Source organism: Triturus cristatus, chromosome 2_1 (assembly GCF_964204655.1).
Source record: "Triturus cristatus chromosome 2_1, aTriCri1.1, whole genome shotgun sequence".
Lineage (NCBI taxonomy): Eukaryota > Metazoa > Chordata > Amphibia > Caudata > Salamandridae > Triturus > Triturus cristatus.
The window spans coordinates 592,531,006-592,545,796 of record NC_140581.1 but is presented as its reverse complement, the minus strand read 5'-3'; the positions used below and the strand labels follow the sequence as shown (position 1 = coordinate 592,545,796).

Genomic DNA, 14,791 nt, shown 5'->3' with positions numbered 1-14,791 from the left:
ATGCTGGGCAGATTTGTACTCCTATTCACAGTGCTGGGTAAGGCCCAGTCCTTCCTCAGAAGGGGTTTACTCCTTAAGAGATTTGAGGGGGGTTGGGTGTGAGGGGCCCTCCCTCAGCTGTGAAAAGATCTAAGGCTGTCAAGGAAGCTAAGACATTAGAAGAGGGAGATGGTAGGAGAGAAGATTCAAACCTTTTACTCCAGGTGAAGACTGGATGACGATTCAATATAAGTGGCAGCAGCAGAGGACCTGCAAATAATGTAAGTGAGCTTTCTTTTACTTCCTTTCTAAATGTAGGTGGAGCACTCTTCTGTGCGGTTGTAAGTGGCTCAAGATGTGATCAGGTACTTGGGCTTTACATATGGTGCAGAGGTTTAGGACATAGTTTCTGGGTGTGTACAGCTGACTGAGACCGCTCCTTTTTTTCACTGGAGCATATAGCTTTAGTAGGCCAGGAGGTGGCAGCCATGGAGTTTTATCTGCAGAATTATCATTGCTGTTAAGAATTGCTGTAGAAATTGATTTATTTTGTTTAAAGAGATATGTGGAAGGAAGGTGTGATCCAACTGCCCTCTGAACTGAGGTTTATTACTGCTGCATACTATTTGCAGCATAATAGTTGCATGATCTGAAAAACTATGCGGGAGTATTTAGAAAATCGACAAAACATTAATAATTGATTTATATAACACTGAAATTTACATGTATGTTACACTGTTGCTATTAGAAATGAAAGCCTACAGACTGTGACCTGTAGTGTGAACCTCTACATTAAATGTGTGTTTATTGCTTCACATACTTTTCAGTTTAAAACAGCATGAACCCAACTAGCCCTGATAAGGTAGCTCAGAAGAAGGAGGAACTATCTGCGATCCGAGTAGGAACCGCTGAAGAAATCAAAAAGTCTAAAAGAGTGACAGCTGTTATTAAAGACAGAGAAATTGTAGTTTTCCACCACAAAGGAATATTTTATGCAATGGATCTTCGTTGTTATCGTAAGACTTTTGCCGCTTGCTTAACATGATGCATAAGTAATGCTCTCAATAAGTGTGCTTGTTTTTCACACTGTCTCCTCTTCCCTATTAAAATATGTTTCAGATGCAGGAGGGCCTTTGAATCTTGGAGACATTGAGGTAAATTTATGTGAAATAGTCCTTTTTTTTTTTTTTTTTTTTAAAATCACAATATTTTCTAAGTGGTGTTCCGTGCAATTAAAACAAGTGTTCCACATTTCTTTTGGCATACACCAAGATCACTAACTGAAACACAGCAAGTGTCCTGTGGCACCAAAGTAACTGCTGAGTAATCTGTATGCCAGGAGGGAGGTCATGTGGTCTGTGGAGTAATGTCCAAAAGTATGCCAAGATACTTCTCCTTAAAGTGAAGTAGTAAATATTGTTGATCCCAAGTAGAAATCACTGCTTGGAGAGGAACCACCCAGCGATGTGGTGGGTTTAAAAAAAATCAAATTGTGACTCACACAACGTTATTCATGCTGTGTTGTCTAGTCAATTGCATCGAAGACATTAACTGATTTTTTCCATAAAATCAACTAGCATTTGACTCTCATAACTCATTCTTCTGCTTCTCCCTGCAATTCACGGTTCTCAGTTTGATGTCCTACTGCAGTTATTCTTAACCAAATTGCCTGCTTTGTAGGTAATGCAACAGCACACTGTTTATTAGCTTTTCCAAACTGAAGAGGGTTTAAGAACTCCTACTGCCGCAGGTGATCATTAGCTTGCAGTATTTTATTTACTCTCTAGAGGGCATAGTCATGTGTTAGTTTCCCTTTATCATCATTCTGTGCCTGCGCCTTCGCTCATTATCTGGCTATGAATGCATTTTAAACATTTCAAAAGCAAGAAACAGAAAGGTTTGTTAATTGAAACATTAACCATGGAGAGTTCTATTGCAGTAATCTATTTATCATTTTCTGTGACTGAAGACCTCAGTGTCAGGAATAGGGATTCACAGGTTATGGTAATCAAAATACACTTCTTTCCTTATGTAAAATACTTTTTTTATATTATACAGTACATTATGCAACAGCAAACCACAGTACTACCTAATAATAACAATAAGAAGCAATAGTAACACTGAGAAGTGCTCAGAGGTGTAGGAACTAGTAATAGGGAAGATGTACAATATACTGCCTTCATTGAAATTTGAAGATGGTTGCCGGAGAAGGCTGCTTGATTTAAAATGATTAAAGTTTAACTCATTGAATATATATAACAAAAAATGTTTTCTATAATGTACAACTATAGTTTAGCCATCTTTGTTCTCTTACTGTTATCCTGTGTAATGATTTTGAATTTATTGTTCTTGAAAGATGTATGGATGATTTGGCCTATCTTGGATCCAAACTTGGGAACTGCAGGTTAAAAGCAAGAGAAAGATTACAACCAGAACAGTTAGCCGTCACATTTCCTTACGCAGCAGCTTGTTACCTTATGCTTGTTCTGACTTCCTGTCATGAGTTGCAATTTGCCATCTGCATCATTTAAAAGTATATTTTTCATACTCTTTATCTTTACTTCATCTTTATTTCACTTTCCAACCCTTGCTACAAACTCAAGGGCAGTTATTAGCAGATGTCCTTGCTGTGAGCATACCTCAGTTCCCGTAAACATGGATTCCTTTTCTACAATTCGGCTTCCCAGATAGCTCTCACAATTGAAACATCTATGTTCCTTATGGCGCATTTTCCTTCAGGATAAGTACACGTACTCCTCATTTACACATCTAACCTTGCACATATTACCTCTTCACTGCACATATACTCCCCTACACATTTTCCTTCTATACACACCAACACTTTCTCCTGCCTAATCTCAGTCCTTTGTTATGTTATATCAAAGATATTTATCACGAGTACCCCACTGAAATTCTTTGCTGCTAAAAGAAGTAGCCAGGCCCCCACAATAATCCAATGAAGGCAAGGATGGCTGCATGAATAGCTAAGTCTCCAGGTGTTTCCTGAACCTCATCAAACAGAAATTCAATATGAAGATGTTAAAAGAAAGATTTCCAGAAATTGCAGCAGCAACTGAAAATGCTTTGACACCTATTGTTACTGTAGCCATGTCTAATTGGTGGGCCTTGAAGCTTGGTGTGGGACATATCTATTGCATTTGGGAGTCATAAAGCAACAAAGGGGTAGTACTTACCCATGTGTACTATAGTAGAAGCTTTAAATATAATTACTTTTTGGGTCGAGGACTACCGGTCTGCCGAAGGCAGAACCGGAAGTCGAGATTTAATGTTTCCTAGAGTTGCTCCTTAGCCCGCCTCTCTTTTTGCCTCTCATCCATTGGCTGGCTTCCTAAACGGAGGCCAGGCATTGGAGGAGAGAGCCGTCCCTCCAAATAGGCTCCGTCTTTTTCAGATTCGGGGGCGTGTTCTTGCTGTTCTTTCTACTTTTTAGCCACGCCCTTTCTCAGGCGTGTTTTTCTCTCCTCCAGCCAATGGCAAGAGGAGAGAAAAAGAAACACGCCCCCGAATCTGAAACGGCCGCTGCCTTTCTCCGAGGCATTTCTTCTTCGCTCGAGAAAGGCGGTGGTGTTCATGGCGTCCTCTCCCCCTAGCTAGGACAGTAGCACCTGCGTTTTACCGGTTTATTAAGTCCTCTCATGTTGAGCGTACAAAACTTTAAGTGGCTTGACCTGCTTTAGGAGTAACCAGGTAGGTGTTTGTTATGTGATGCAGCCTCATGTCGAGCCTGAAGTTATCGCTAAATTGTATGGAGCTCTCCTACAAATCCCTGCCTGTTTTCCGTTGTGTGGCAGGCGACATCTGCCTCCAGCGCGAGGCGCTTCAGCTTACAGCGAGCGAGTGATAAGGCGTAACATAACGTCAAGTCGGGCCCGCCTTGAAAAACGGGGGCTGTGATACGACACAGCACCACCATCCGAGTGTAGGTTGCCCAGCGTGGTTACATGCAGTTTGCACACTAAAATAAACTGTGCGCAGTGTCGAAATGGGATGCCTGTCAAATGAAAGGTCTTTGGGTCCGTGTATGAAAGTAGGTTCTCCAAAGAGTGCATGAACTTTCGGCCAGCGCCTCCCTTTCCGAGAGATTGTCCTGCGTACCCCGCCGCAGACCGCAGTGCGATGTTATTATCTGGGAACAGACCCGCCGGGCAGAGAACTGCGCCGTCCACGAACTCCGGCTTTGCTTGTGTCTGCGCTGTTCTTGGCTCGTCGTGTGTTTTCCTTCATGTTTCGGTGCTGCTGCTTTCACCGTTTCAGAAGTGATAGCTACGAACTCCAGTCCCCCTATAGAGTAATGTACCTAGCTGCAAGCGAGAGCAGGGGTGATGAGCAATAAAACAATGCTCGGACAATCTATATATATTCAGCGAAGGCTGCTGCAGAAATTCGGTAGTCATGAGAGCTATGCGTTATTTCTTTTTACAAACTCCCTCCTCAGAGAAATTAGCAGCAGGGAAAAGTTGGATAGTACATTTTATTTCTTCTGGCTTACTTTAGTCACAGGCAGGCTCTGTTTTACACTAGGTTACGGGGTAAGGCACCAGTTGCAACGATCGGTGCGTATCCAGGACTTGTTGGGTGGAAGACGGTGACTGTGGTGTTAAATGCATTTGCAGGAGTGACCTGCGTGGGCTTTCATCTCATGTTTAGCTCTTACAATAACACAGCAGGTTAATGTTCCTGCTTCACAGCATCGCCTATAAATGTCGGTTACAGATGTGTTTTATGTAAGACAGCTGAGCTCAGTGGGTTAATGTCTTTGTTGCATAGATTCGTATGGTACGTGCAGGCAGTGCAGGAAGTGAGGGGGTCAAGCTAGATCAGGGAACCAGCAGCTGTTATGGAGCCTGCTCTGGTTCTGCTGGCCTGATGGAGTATGCTGAATTTGCCAACACCGGGATGCATTCTAGATGTGCTTGTAGCATGGTATGCTTTCCGTAGAGAGCAGCAGCCTGCCGGTGACGAGGCGTCTCTCCCACTTTCACTTACAACTGGGTCCAAACGCACAGGCCTCACTTAAAGAGCCACCAGTCTCACTTGTGTTCCAGTATCGTCCTGGCTGGAAGCGATCTTGATCGTAGCATCTAAATGCCAATGCAATGGAGGGAAACAAAGGCTCTTAGGTTATCACTTCATAAATTCTTAAAAGAAACTGTGATTTGGAGACATGTTTTTGACTTTGTGTGTAAGAGATATGCATTCACTGTAAGAATATCGAATATATCTGTCTGTATGAATACCAAAACAAATAACAAGTTAAATGCACTAATTTATGTTTAATTTAATTCTTTAATACCTCTCTCATCCCAATATGGGGCATCTGAGCACTTTAGAGCATACGCATACATTAGAAAGAGACAATAAATCATACAAGTGTGCAAATCAATGTTTTGTTAAAGCCCTGTTTTGCTCCAGACTGAAACACACGCCATGCCACCATCTGTGCGGCATTAGCTTTGCTGCTTCGCCCGCTGCCAGGGTGACTGGCTGCGCGCGCTGCCACGTAAATCTCCACAGAAGTGGGGCTGCCCCGCCCGTAATCCACAGCTGAAAGGACGCGAACGAGGCTCTGTGAAAAGGCCGTGCAACGAGTCTCTGTCAATCAGCCCGGGTCTATTTTCTGTCCCTGCCTGAATCTGACCCTGCAACATCGACGCCCTAATTGTTCGCGCCTCGGCAGGTTTGAGGCACTATGTAAACGCACTTACAAAAGCCATGCAGCCCACCACCACCTTAGGCACGCCCCCGCCCACACGGGAGCACCCCCACTGTATCCCTAGCGACCCCTACCAATTTACCTCACAGTGAGCTGCTAATGACCGCCCACTGTCCCTACTGGGAAGTAATCGGCGCCATCTGGATATAAACAAAGCCCGGACCCCCTGGAAAAGGGGCTTTGACATTCAAGAGATGCCCCATCCCGGAAGGGCATCTTCGCACATTCCAACACAATGCCCTGGTCTTGCTGAGTCCTCGCCGGGGTTATTCTGAAAACCGAGGCGTGTGTTGAATGAGTCTGTGCCAGTCTACCCAAAGTACTACAGAATGGGCACATTTTGCCAATACAACAAACATGCAAATCCTAGCGCTTCATTATGAACATGGGGCGTCTTTAAAATCGGTACTTGTGTACCACGAGTCCCACCGCGTGGGTAAAGTTAACAATATACCACTCTCATCACATTACACCGGAGCAGCGAGGTGCATGTATGCAGCCCACGTAAATACCACAAGTGCACACTTTCAAACAAAATGACAAATAAATACTCCATATGGCATTCAAATGGAAAATTAAGATTTGCAAAAGTAACTGTTACAGTTTACAAGAAATATTCATTATATCACAAAAACGACATTTTGACTAAAAATTGAGCTGTGGTCAGTTTGCGTCAGTCATACTAACAAGTGATGCGCCGTCGACACAGTTTATATCAGTGTTTAACAAGACTGAGCACTGAGGGTGTAGTGTCCCCGTGACCATTACAGAGGGGCTTTCCCTAATGGTTACAGTTTCCATAAACTCCTCTAGCGCGTGAAACCTAAGAACTGACGTGCACGTTGTGCAGTTATCAGAGTAGTTTAAGTGCGGACGAGCGGCGCGTCTATGTCCAGTGTGTGTGAACCAGCAGTCAATGCCCGCTTGAGTCGGTTTCAGGCAATACCTAATTTCTGATGTTGAATATGAATTTTGAGCTGAGTTCAGGCCCCGCATGCGTTACAGACAGTACTGAGAAAGCTACTAATCTCGTCGCCACAATGTCCCCCTGAGGACTGAGCTCTGTTGACACAACTGTCTATCTCCCTCCTCAAAGGGGCACGGAGTGCGCAGTTTCCTCAGTCGGACCGCGCCTTCGTGCCGGATGCGGATATCGAGGCTTGCCCCCTGACTGAGCGGGGTTCACAGTGTTGTTATTGTAGTCAGTGTGTCATGGGTCCTAGTGCAAGGAAGGACATGCCTCCCCGGCTGCTGTTTGAAGTGTGAAATACAATAATATTCAAGGCTCAGTGTGTCCCTGGTGCCACTGCACCTGCTGCACCAATGGAAGCTTCACCCCTGGGGGTCCTTTGCAGGGACGCCTGAGTGAAGTCTGTGAGGTTACAGTAAATGGCGGCAGATAGGACTTGCTTGCTCGCACGAAGATCACGGCTTGGGAGGGAACTCTGCCTTCTTTGGCCTGCAAGGCAGACAGCCCTGGGCAAGTTTTTGGGGCACAAGCTCTTCTTGTCAGTGGTTATTGGTCAATGCTTCTTGTGAAATACAGGACTCGATTATTTGCAGTCAGCCTCGCATAATGCACGGGGGTAGCTTCTTCAGGAAGATTGGGGGGGAGGGGTATATACGTCAGATTTCCCAACAATCACGCAGGTTAAAATACATTATATGCACTCTCTCTCTATCTCACTACCTCACTCTCTATCACTACATCACTATCTATTTCTATCTCACTCTCACTACCTCACTATATCACAACACACTCTCTCAAAACTTCACTACATCACTCTCTCACTACCTCGCAACTTCACTCTCTCTTTCTAACTCACTAATTCACTCTCTCTATCTCACTACCTCACTCTCTCTCTCAAATACACTAAGTCACTTACACTCACTCTTTCACTACCTCACTACATCACTATCTGTTTCTATCTTAATACCTCACAACATCCCTCACTACCTCACTCTCTCTTTCCTTACCTCAATCTTTCTCACAACATCACTCACTGTTTTTATCTCACTACATCATAAAATACCTCACTCACTAACTCACTCTTTCACTACCTCACTCTCTACCTCACTCTCTCTCACTACCTCACTCTCTATTTCAATACCTCACTCTCTATCTGCCTACCTCACTCTCTCTCTGCTAATGCAATAGGTATCACATATGCAAAAAAAACAACTAATGCCAATAGAAATGACAATGCCATTTATTTAGGGATACAAAAATGATAAAAAAATAATGAGCAATACCAATAGCTCTACCTATAATATTGCCAAGACCATTGCATTGTAAATGCTTGTTATATTTAACCAATGTTGGACCCACACTGTAGGCGAGATTAGGTTTCTTTTTCTGAGGCCAGTAAGCAGTCTAGCTGCTACATTCTGTACCAGATTAGCACTAGATTTGCTCTTCCCTCCACTATTCCATACATTTTCCACATGCTGTGCCCTGTCTGCTCACACAACCCCCCCCAAAAACATATCCTTCAGAAGCCTCTTCCCCCTCCACACACAACCCTTTTTAGACCTATATACCTTCCACATACATTTACACATTACTCACCCCCTACAGCTCTTCCTCCAACAACTTCTTCAGCGCCAACATTGCTATCCCAGCTACAAAAAAATTGAGAATAGAAAGATTGATACTAAGCTGCCCTATTGATATGATTGAATGGTTATTGTTACTGCAAGATTGTGATGGGTTTGTGTTTGCATTTTATAATCCCCACCAGTGCATTATTTAGAACTTGAGTCTAAGCCGAAAAGCAAACTAATATTTAATGTTGCTGATGACAAATGTGATCACCTTCAGGCTGTAAACTGCTTTACATCTTTATCATTTGTGTCGTTCTAGGATATCAGTGGCCTGCCGTGCATTGTTTGCCCATGGCACAAATATAAAATTGCCTTGGCAACAGGGGAAGGATTTTACCAGTCAATAGATCCTAAAACCCCTTCAGCAATGCCAAAATGGTGCTCTAAAGGAGTGAAACAAAGGATTCATAATGTATCTGTGAGACATGGAATTGTGTATGTAACTTTATCGGACATGGGTATCAGCTGCGAGTCTGATTACTATTCATCTGAGAAGTACAAAAAGACAATGAAATTAGTTCAGAAGAAATAGTTAAAAGATTTCTCTCAACCATCTCAAGTTGGGATTGTAACATTACTTGATTCTATCTCAGCACATATTCTTATGGATTTGCAGGAAATCTGACTTTTCTGCATGGTCACCCCAAATTGTTTGTCTTTGCTGGGCTTTATTTCTGTTTGCTAGCGCTAAACCCTGTATACATTACCTCTGCTAACCAGTAGTAAAGTCTTTGTGCTTCCCTCTTTTAACCTGGTTGAATTGGCATACTCTTACTTGGTATATTTAACTTGCCTAGAAGTCCCTCATGTGGTACAAAATGTATCCATGGCCACTAGTGGATAGCAACACCTATTGTACCATCCAGTATAGTGGCAGTGCAAACATGGCTGCAAGCCTACCCCTGTAGCCTGATTGAAACAGTAGAAAAAAATCATGTGCAACCTATTAAATTTAAAAATGTTAGAAAGGTAAAAAGATTTATTTCAAATATTAATAGACCACTCTGATGTAGGCCTTGTAGCCCACAAGGTAGGGTGGACAGTATTTGAAAGTATGAAATGTAGACATTTAAAGTTGGCCTGTCCTTACAGTAATTAGCCTTCAAAAGATATTTTCACTGTAGGAAGGATGGCTGGTCCATAGAGGAACTCTGAGAAGCAATATTAAATACTAATACTATGTCTCGAAGTCAGACTAGCCCAAAAAATAATTGGGCAACTGTTTTTAAATATTTATCAAAAATTAATTTAAATGGTACATTCAGATTCTGCTATAAATATTCTGGAAAAGCTACTTTAAAAATTACCCATTTTCTGCCTGAACCGTCAGAAGGTTTATTAGCATAGTCCTCTGCCAGCTCTCAGCCTGTGCTCAGCCTGGATAAGATGTGCCTCCCAGGAGAAAACAATCGGCTGACCTGAATTTGTAGAGATGACTCCTTTGAATTCAAAAGAATATGCGGAGGGGGAGATGTGAGGATCTTTTTTTACCACTACAGTGTCAAACCTTGTTTGAGTGGTCTGTGGAGCCACATGGAACACTAGGGGCATACTTGATTGGAGAGAACAGGCTGAGCAACTCTGCATACTTTTTAAAGAAATTATTAGCTCTGGCATCTTCCCTGACTCTTGGAAAACAGTCTCAATTCTTCCTCTTTTAAAAAAAACCTAATCTGGATCCCAGCGACACTAGCAATTACAGACCTATTGCTAAGATTCCATTCCCTGCTAAGGTCCTAGAAAAAATTCTAAACACCCAATTAACAGCCTTTATTTCCTTGGCAGACATGTTAGATACCTCACAATATGGTTTCCGACAGGGGCACAGCACGTAAACTGCCCTGGTTAAGGAAGCACAGGAGCTCCGAGCAATAGTGGATTTTGGTGCCAAAGCCCACCTGAGAGTCTTGGATCTATCGGCGGCTTTTGACACCGTTAACCATGATATCCTAATCAGAAGGCTTCTAGGGGCAGGAGTTAAGGACTCTGCCCTTAATCTGATTAAATCATATTTGAACAATAGGGCTCAATATGTTCGGATTGGTGATTATGCTCAGTGCAGTTTACGCTTCCATGTGGGGTGCCGCAGGGCTCCTCACCGAGCCCCACACTGTATAACTTGTATGTGACCCCCTTGGCTAAGATCATTAGTCAGTTTGGCTTCTCATTGGTTTCCTACGCGGACAATACCCAAATAGTGGTGTCCATCTCAGGCAGTTGGAGGAAACTGTGGACCGTTTTAGCCAATACGTGTCCTGCGTAGACCAATGGATGAGTGCGAACTCAGTGCGAACTGAGGTAAAACAGAGGTTCTCCTGCTGGGCTCCGATACATCGTTTTGGTCGCAGAACTGGTGGCCTCCCGGTATGGGAGTTCTTCCAATCCCAGTCTGTAAGGTGAGGAATTTGGGTATCATCTTCGATGATAAACTGACTTTTCATCATCAGATTAATAAGGTCTCATCTTTGGTCTTCCTGACGCTAAAGACAATCAGCAAAGTTCATACTTTATCCCTCCAAAAGCAATAAAAACACTGGTGACCATTCTAGCCTTGACTAGACTCGATTACAGAAAAGCCTTGTATGCGGGCCTTCAAAAACAGCATTTGCTCAAACTCCAGCGGTGCAGAATGCAGCCACCAGATTGCTGTTGGACATTCCCAAATTCCAGTCCATTTCCCAAGGCCTAAGAGAACTTCACTGGCTCTCAGTGAAAAAGAGGATATATTTCAAATACCTTTACCTAGCTTACAAAGCTATGCACGGGACCGGTCCCTTGTTCCTGAAACAACACTTCACCTGGTACCAGCCAGCTACAAACTTAAGATCATCGCAGACCAAATTCCCCCAAACCCCCAAATTCAATAAAACCCATTGGGGAGGTAGAAGTTTTGTTCTGGGCACAGTGAAACTATGGAACTCACTCCCGATAGACATCAAAAACAGACCTACGTCACTCTCCTTCAGAAAATCACTAAAAACATGACTATTTTCCAACTAATGCCACTTGTCTCTGTTATTTCCGGCAAACCTTTCCGCGCAGCGCCTAGACGCCCTCGGGCGTTCGTGCGCTATATACATTTTAAAATCAAATCACATTACCCTAAGTTAAACCTTGCTGCTCTGTGCTAAAGCTACCAGAGGGTTGAGCTCAGGTTAATTTAGTGACTTTGAGGCTTCACCCTGGCTAGGGTTGTGATTGTTTCATGAGGTGGGTAGTTTTCCATCCAAATAATAATCCAATTTCTTACAGTAATTAGAGCATTTTGTTGATAAACCATGTAGATAGTAACAGGGCAGTACATTAGCTTTTAGGCAGTGGTGATGAATAGGACTTGCACTGGTCTCTCCCCTGAGGCGGAAGCCGGGGGATTTCACTTAGCGCTTAGAAATTTTATCGCACTGTATTTTAGCCATTGATGTTTATTTCACTGTTTCAAACCTTTTTAAATACTTTTAACAACTAATTGCTGCTACTTACTTGTGCCTCGCTGCCTTGCCATCACTCCTCGCGCGCTCTGTCATACTCTCGCGCTGTGAAGGAAGGGGCCGGCCATCTTGGGTGAGGGAGGGGTAGCGCTGCAGCTGCTCGACGCCCACGCCCTCCTCACACGGATAAATGGGAGGGAACACTCGTCCGCGCAGCGGGCGAGCGCAGCGGGCGCGCCGAAGGCGCGCCGAAGGCGCGCCAAAGGCAAGCCCGTCTGCGCCCGTCCGCGCCTGTCCCGGGCCAAGGGCCACGACCCCTGTTGTGCTCTCCTCTCAAATCAGGCAAACATATGACCGCTCAACTCTTATGAAGCTTCATCCTGCCCCCTCCTCACAATGCACCATATATGATCCTTCACTATTATATAAGGACGCCTACCTGACCTGCCCACACTGCAGCATCATGATCCGGACTTATAACACTATGGTCGCTGTTAACCAGCAGAATGACACCAATGAAGTGGTCACTTTAATGGCACTTATTAATGCACGCTCCTTAGTCAAACACAGCCTAGAAATTGCTGACCTTATTAATGACAATAACCTGGATGTACTGTACATCACAGAAACCTGGGCAGATGACGCCTCAGGCCCCGACTTTGCGGTGGCAGTTCCCTCCGGCTATAAAGTCTATCGACAGGACAGGCTTGGAAAAAAGGGTGGGGGGCTAGCGATTATAATTCGAGAGCACCTCAAAATTCTAACATCACCCATCCCTGTCACCGCTTGTGAAGCTATGTACTTCGATATAAAACTTACAGCTCTCTATAATTTTAAGGGTGTACTTTTATATCGTCCCCCGGGGACCAAAGCAAACTTCCTCACCAACCTCAGTGTTTTAACAGAAGTCTTAGCCACAGAAGCATCTGTTACAATAATGGGCGATGTGAATTTTCATTTAGAACAGCTAGAGGATAGGGACACCGTTGCCCTCATTTCGGACCTAGAAATCATGGGTCTCAAACAACTAGTTACTGCCCCCACTCACAAAGCAGGACATACGCTAGATGGTATCTTCTCCAACGCAGAGGGCCTACATATATCACACATCTCGCCTATGCCTTGGACGGATCATTATGCCATTTTCAGCAGTTTAAATTAAGGAAGCAGCGAAGAATAACACTGTACCTTCTATAACATCCTCCTTCAAGGTTTGGAAGAGTCTAGACCGGAATAAACTTGTAGCATTACTAGAAGAAACCCACCCTATCTTATCTGCTGATCCTATCATCGCTACCAGCCAATTTCATGACTGGTTTAGCGAGGCCTCAAATCATCTGGTACCGACTAAACGTTACTCCCGGAACAGAAGCACTCCTACCGCTCCGTGGTTCACCGAAGAACTAAGAGTCTTAAAACAGATAAGCAGGAACAAGGAAAGGCAATGGCGCAGAAGCTATGACTCTAAAAGTAAAACTATCTACAAAGAATCCCTGGCCACTTATAAATCCACGATTGTGGCCACCCAAAAAATATACTTCTGCGAGCAAATCGAAACATCCAAAAATTCTAGCAGACAACTGTTTACCATTACACGAACTTTGACTGGTAATGCGCCAGACCTACACCCACCCCCGTCCCAACCACTCTGTGACGCACTGTCAGAACTTTTCTACTCTAAGGTTAATAACATCTACCAAGCCTTTTCCTCTCGAAATCACATCAGCAAGGCTCCCCCTGCTCACACCAGATCCATTAGCTCCTTGACTAGCTTTAGGACCCTTTCCACGGATCAAATAATCACCATCATGAAATCTATTAAATCAGGTACGGCCCTGGATCCCTGCCCCCCTGCAGTTTTTTCTATGGCGATGGACATTACCGCCCCGGCCATTACTCAGGTCTGCAATACTATACTGACCTCTGGGATCTACCCTAACTGCCTTAAAAACACGCTGATCAAACCTCTATTAAAAAAAACCCAGTCTGGACACTGAAGAACTCAAGAATTATAGGCCCATAGCTAGTCTTCCCTTCCTAGCTAAAGTGGCAGAAAAGGCGATGAATCAGCAGCTCTCAGAATACCTAGAAACAAACCTGCTCTTGGATGACACACAGTACGGTTTTCGTAAATTCCACGGCACTGAAACAGCCCTTCTCAAGGCAGCGGATGATATTAGAACCACCCGTGATCAGGGCATGACAGCGCTGCTTGTACTGTTGGACCTCTCGGCGGCTTTTGATACGGTCGACCACAAGATCCTGGTCGACCGTATCGGGAAGAAGGGCATTGACCATCTAGCCAGAGAGTTGATCGCGTCTTTTCTTGCCGACAGAACTCAGGTGGTCACCCTGGGACCATATCAGTCAGCTAAGCTGTCGCTCCCGTGTGGGGTTCCCCAAGGCTCATCCCTGAGTCCGACGCTATTTAATATCTATGTGTCGGACCTAGCAAGTATAATAAAGGCATCTGGGATGAGCCTAACCTCTTTTGCTGATGATACACAACTCGTATTGGCTATTAAGGATAAAGGAACGGAAGTGGCAGAACGCTTTCAAAATACCATGAGCCAGATAGGAGAGTGGATGGCAGGGAACTGCCTAAAGCTCAACTCCGACAAAACGGAGGTGGTCATTTTTGGACCCCTCTCTCCGAGCTGGCCTGCTCTTTGGTGGCCCCCCGAGTTCGGTACTCCACCCAATCCGACCTCCAAGGTTAAGAACCTGGGAATTATTTTTGATGATCATCTAAACTTTATGGCACACGCCAATAAAGTAGCAGCTACCGCTCATTACAAGTTAAAGATGATAAGGAAAATCATGCCAGTTCTTCCCGATGTAGCTGCCAAAACTCTGATAACCTCCTTGGTCCTTCCCTCTTTGGACTACTGCAACTCGCTTTTTCTTAATGGTCAAACCAGAGTTATAAAAAAACTACAAACTATTCAGAACGCGGCAGCACGCCTCCTGACAAGATCACCCAAGTTTTCACCCATTTCGGACACCATCAAGACACTCCACTGGTTGACGATCAAGAATAGGATCA

General features: G+C 44.2%; 1 protein-coding gene across 1 annotated transcript; it reads left to right on the top strand.

Annotated features, from left to right (window-relative positions):
* Positions 1 to 697: 697 nt before the first annotated feature.
* On the top strand, positions 698 to 13,013 carry RFESD (Rieske Fe-S domain containing). Its single transcript, XM_085632497.1, has 3 exons — positions 698 to 995; positions 1,099 to 1,133; positions 8,577 to 13,013. Exons 1-3 carry the CDS (start codon positions 818 to 820, stop codon positions 8,847 to 8,849), a joined length of 486 nt encoding a protein of 161 aa, XP_085488623.1. The 5' UTR covers positions 698 to 817; the 3' UTR covers positions 8,850 to 13,013.
* The last annotated feature ends 1,778 nt before the right edge of the window (positions 13,014 to 14,791 follow it).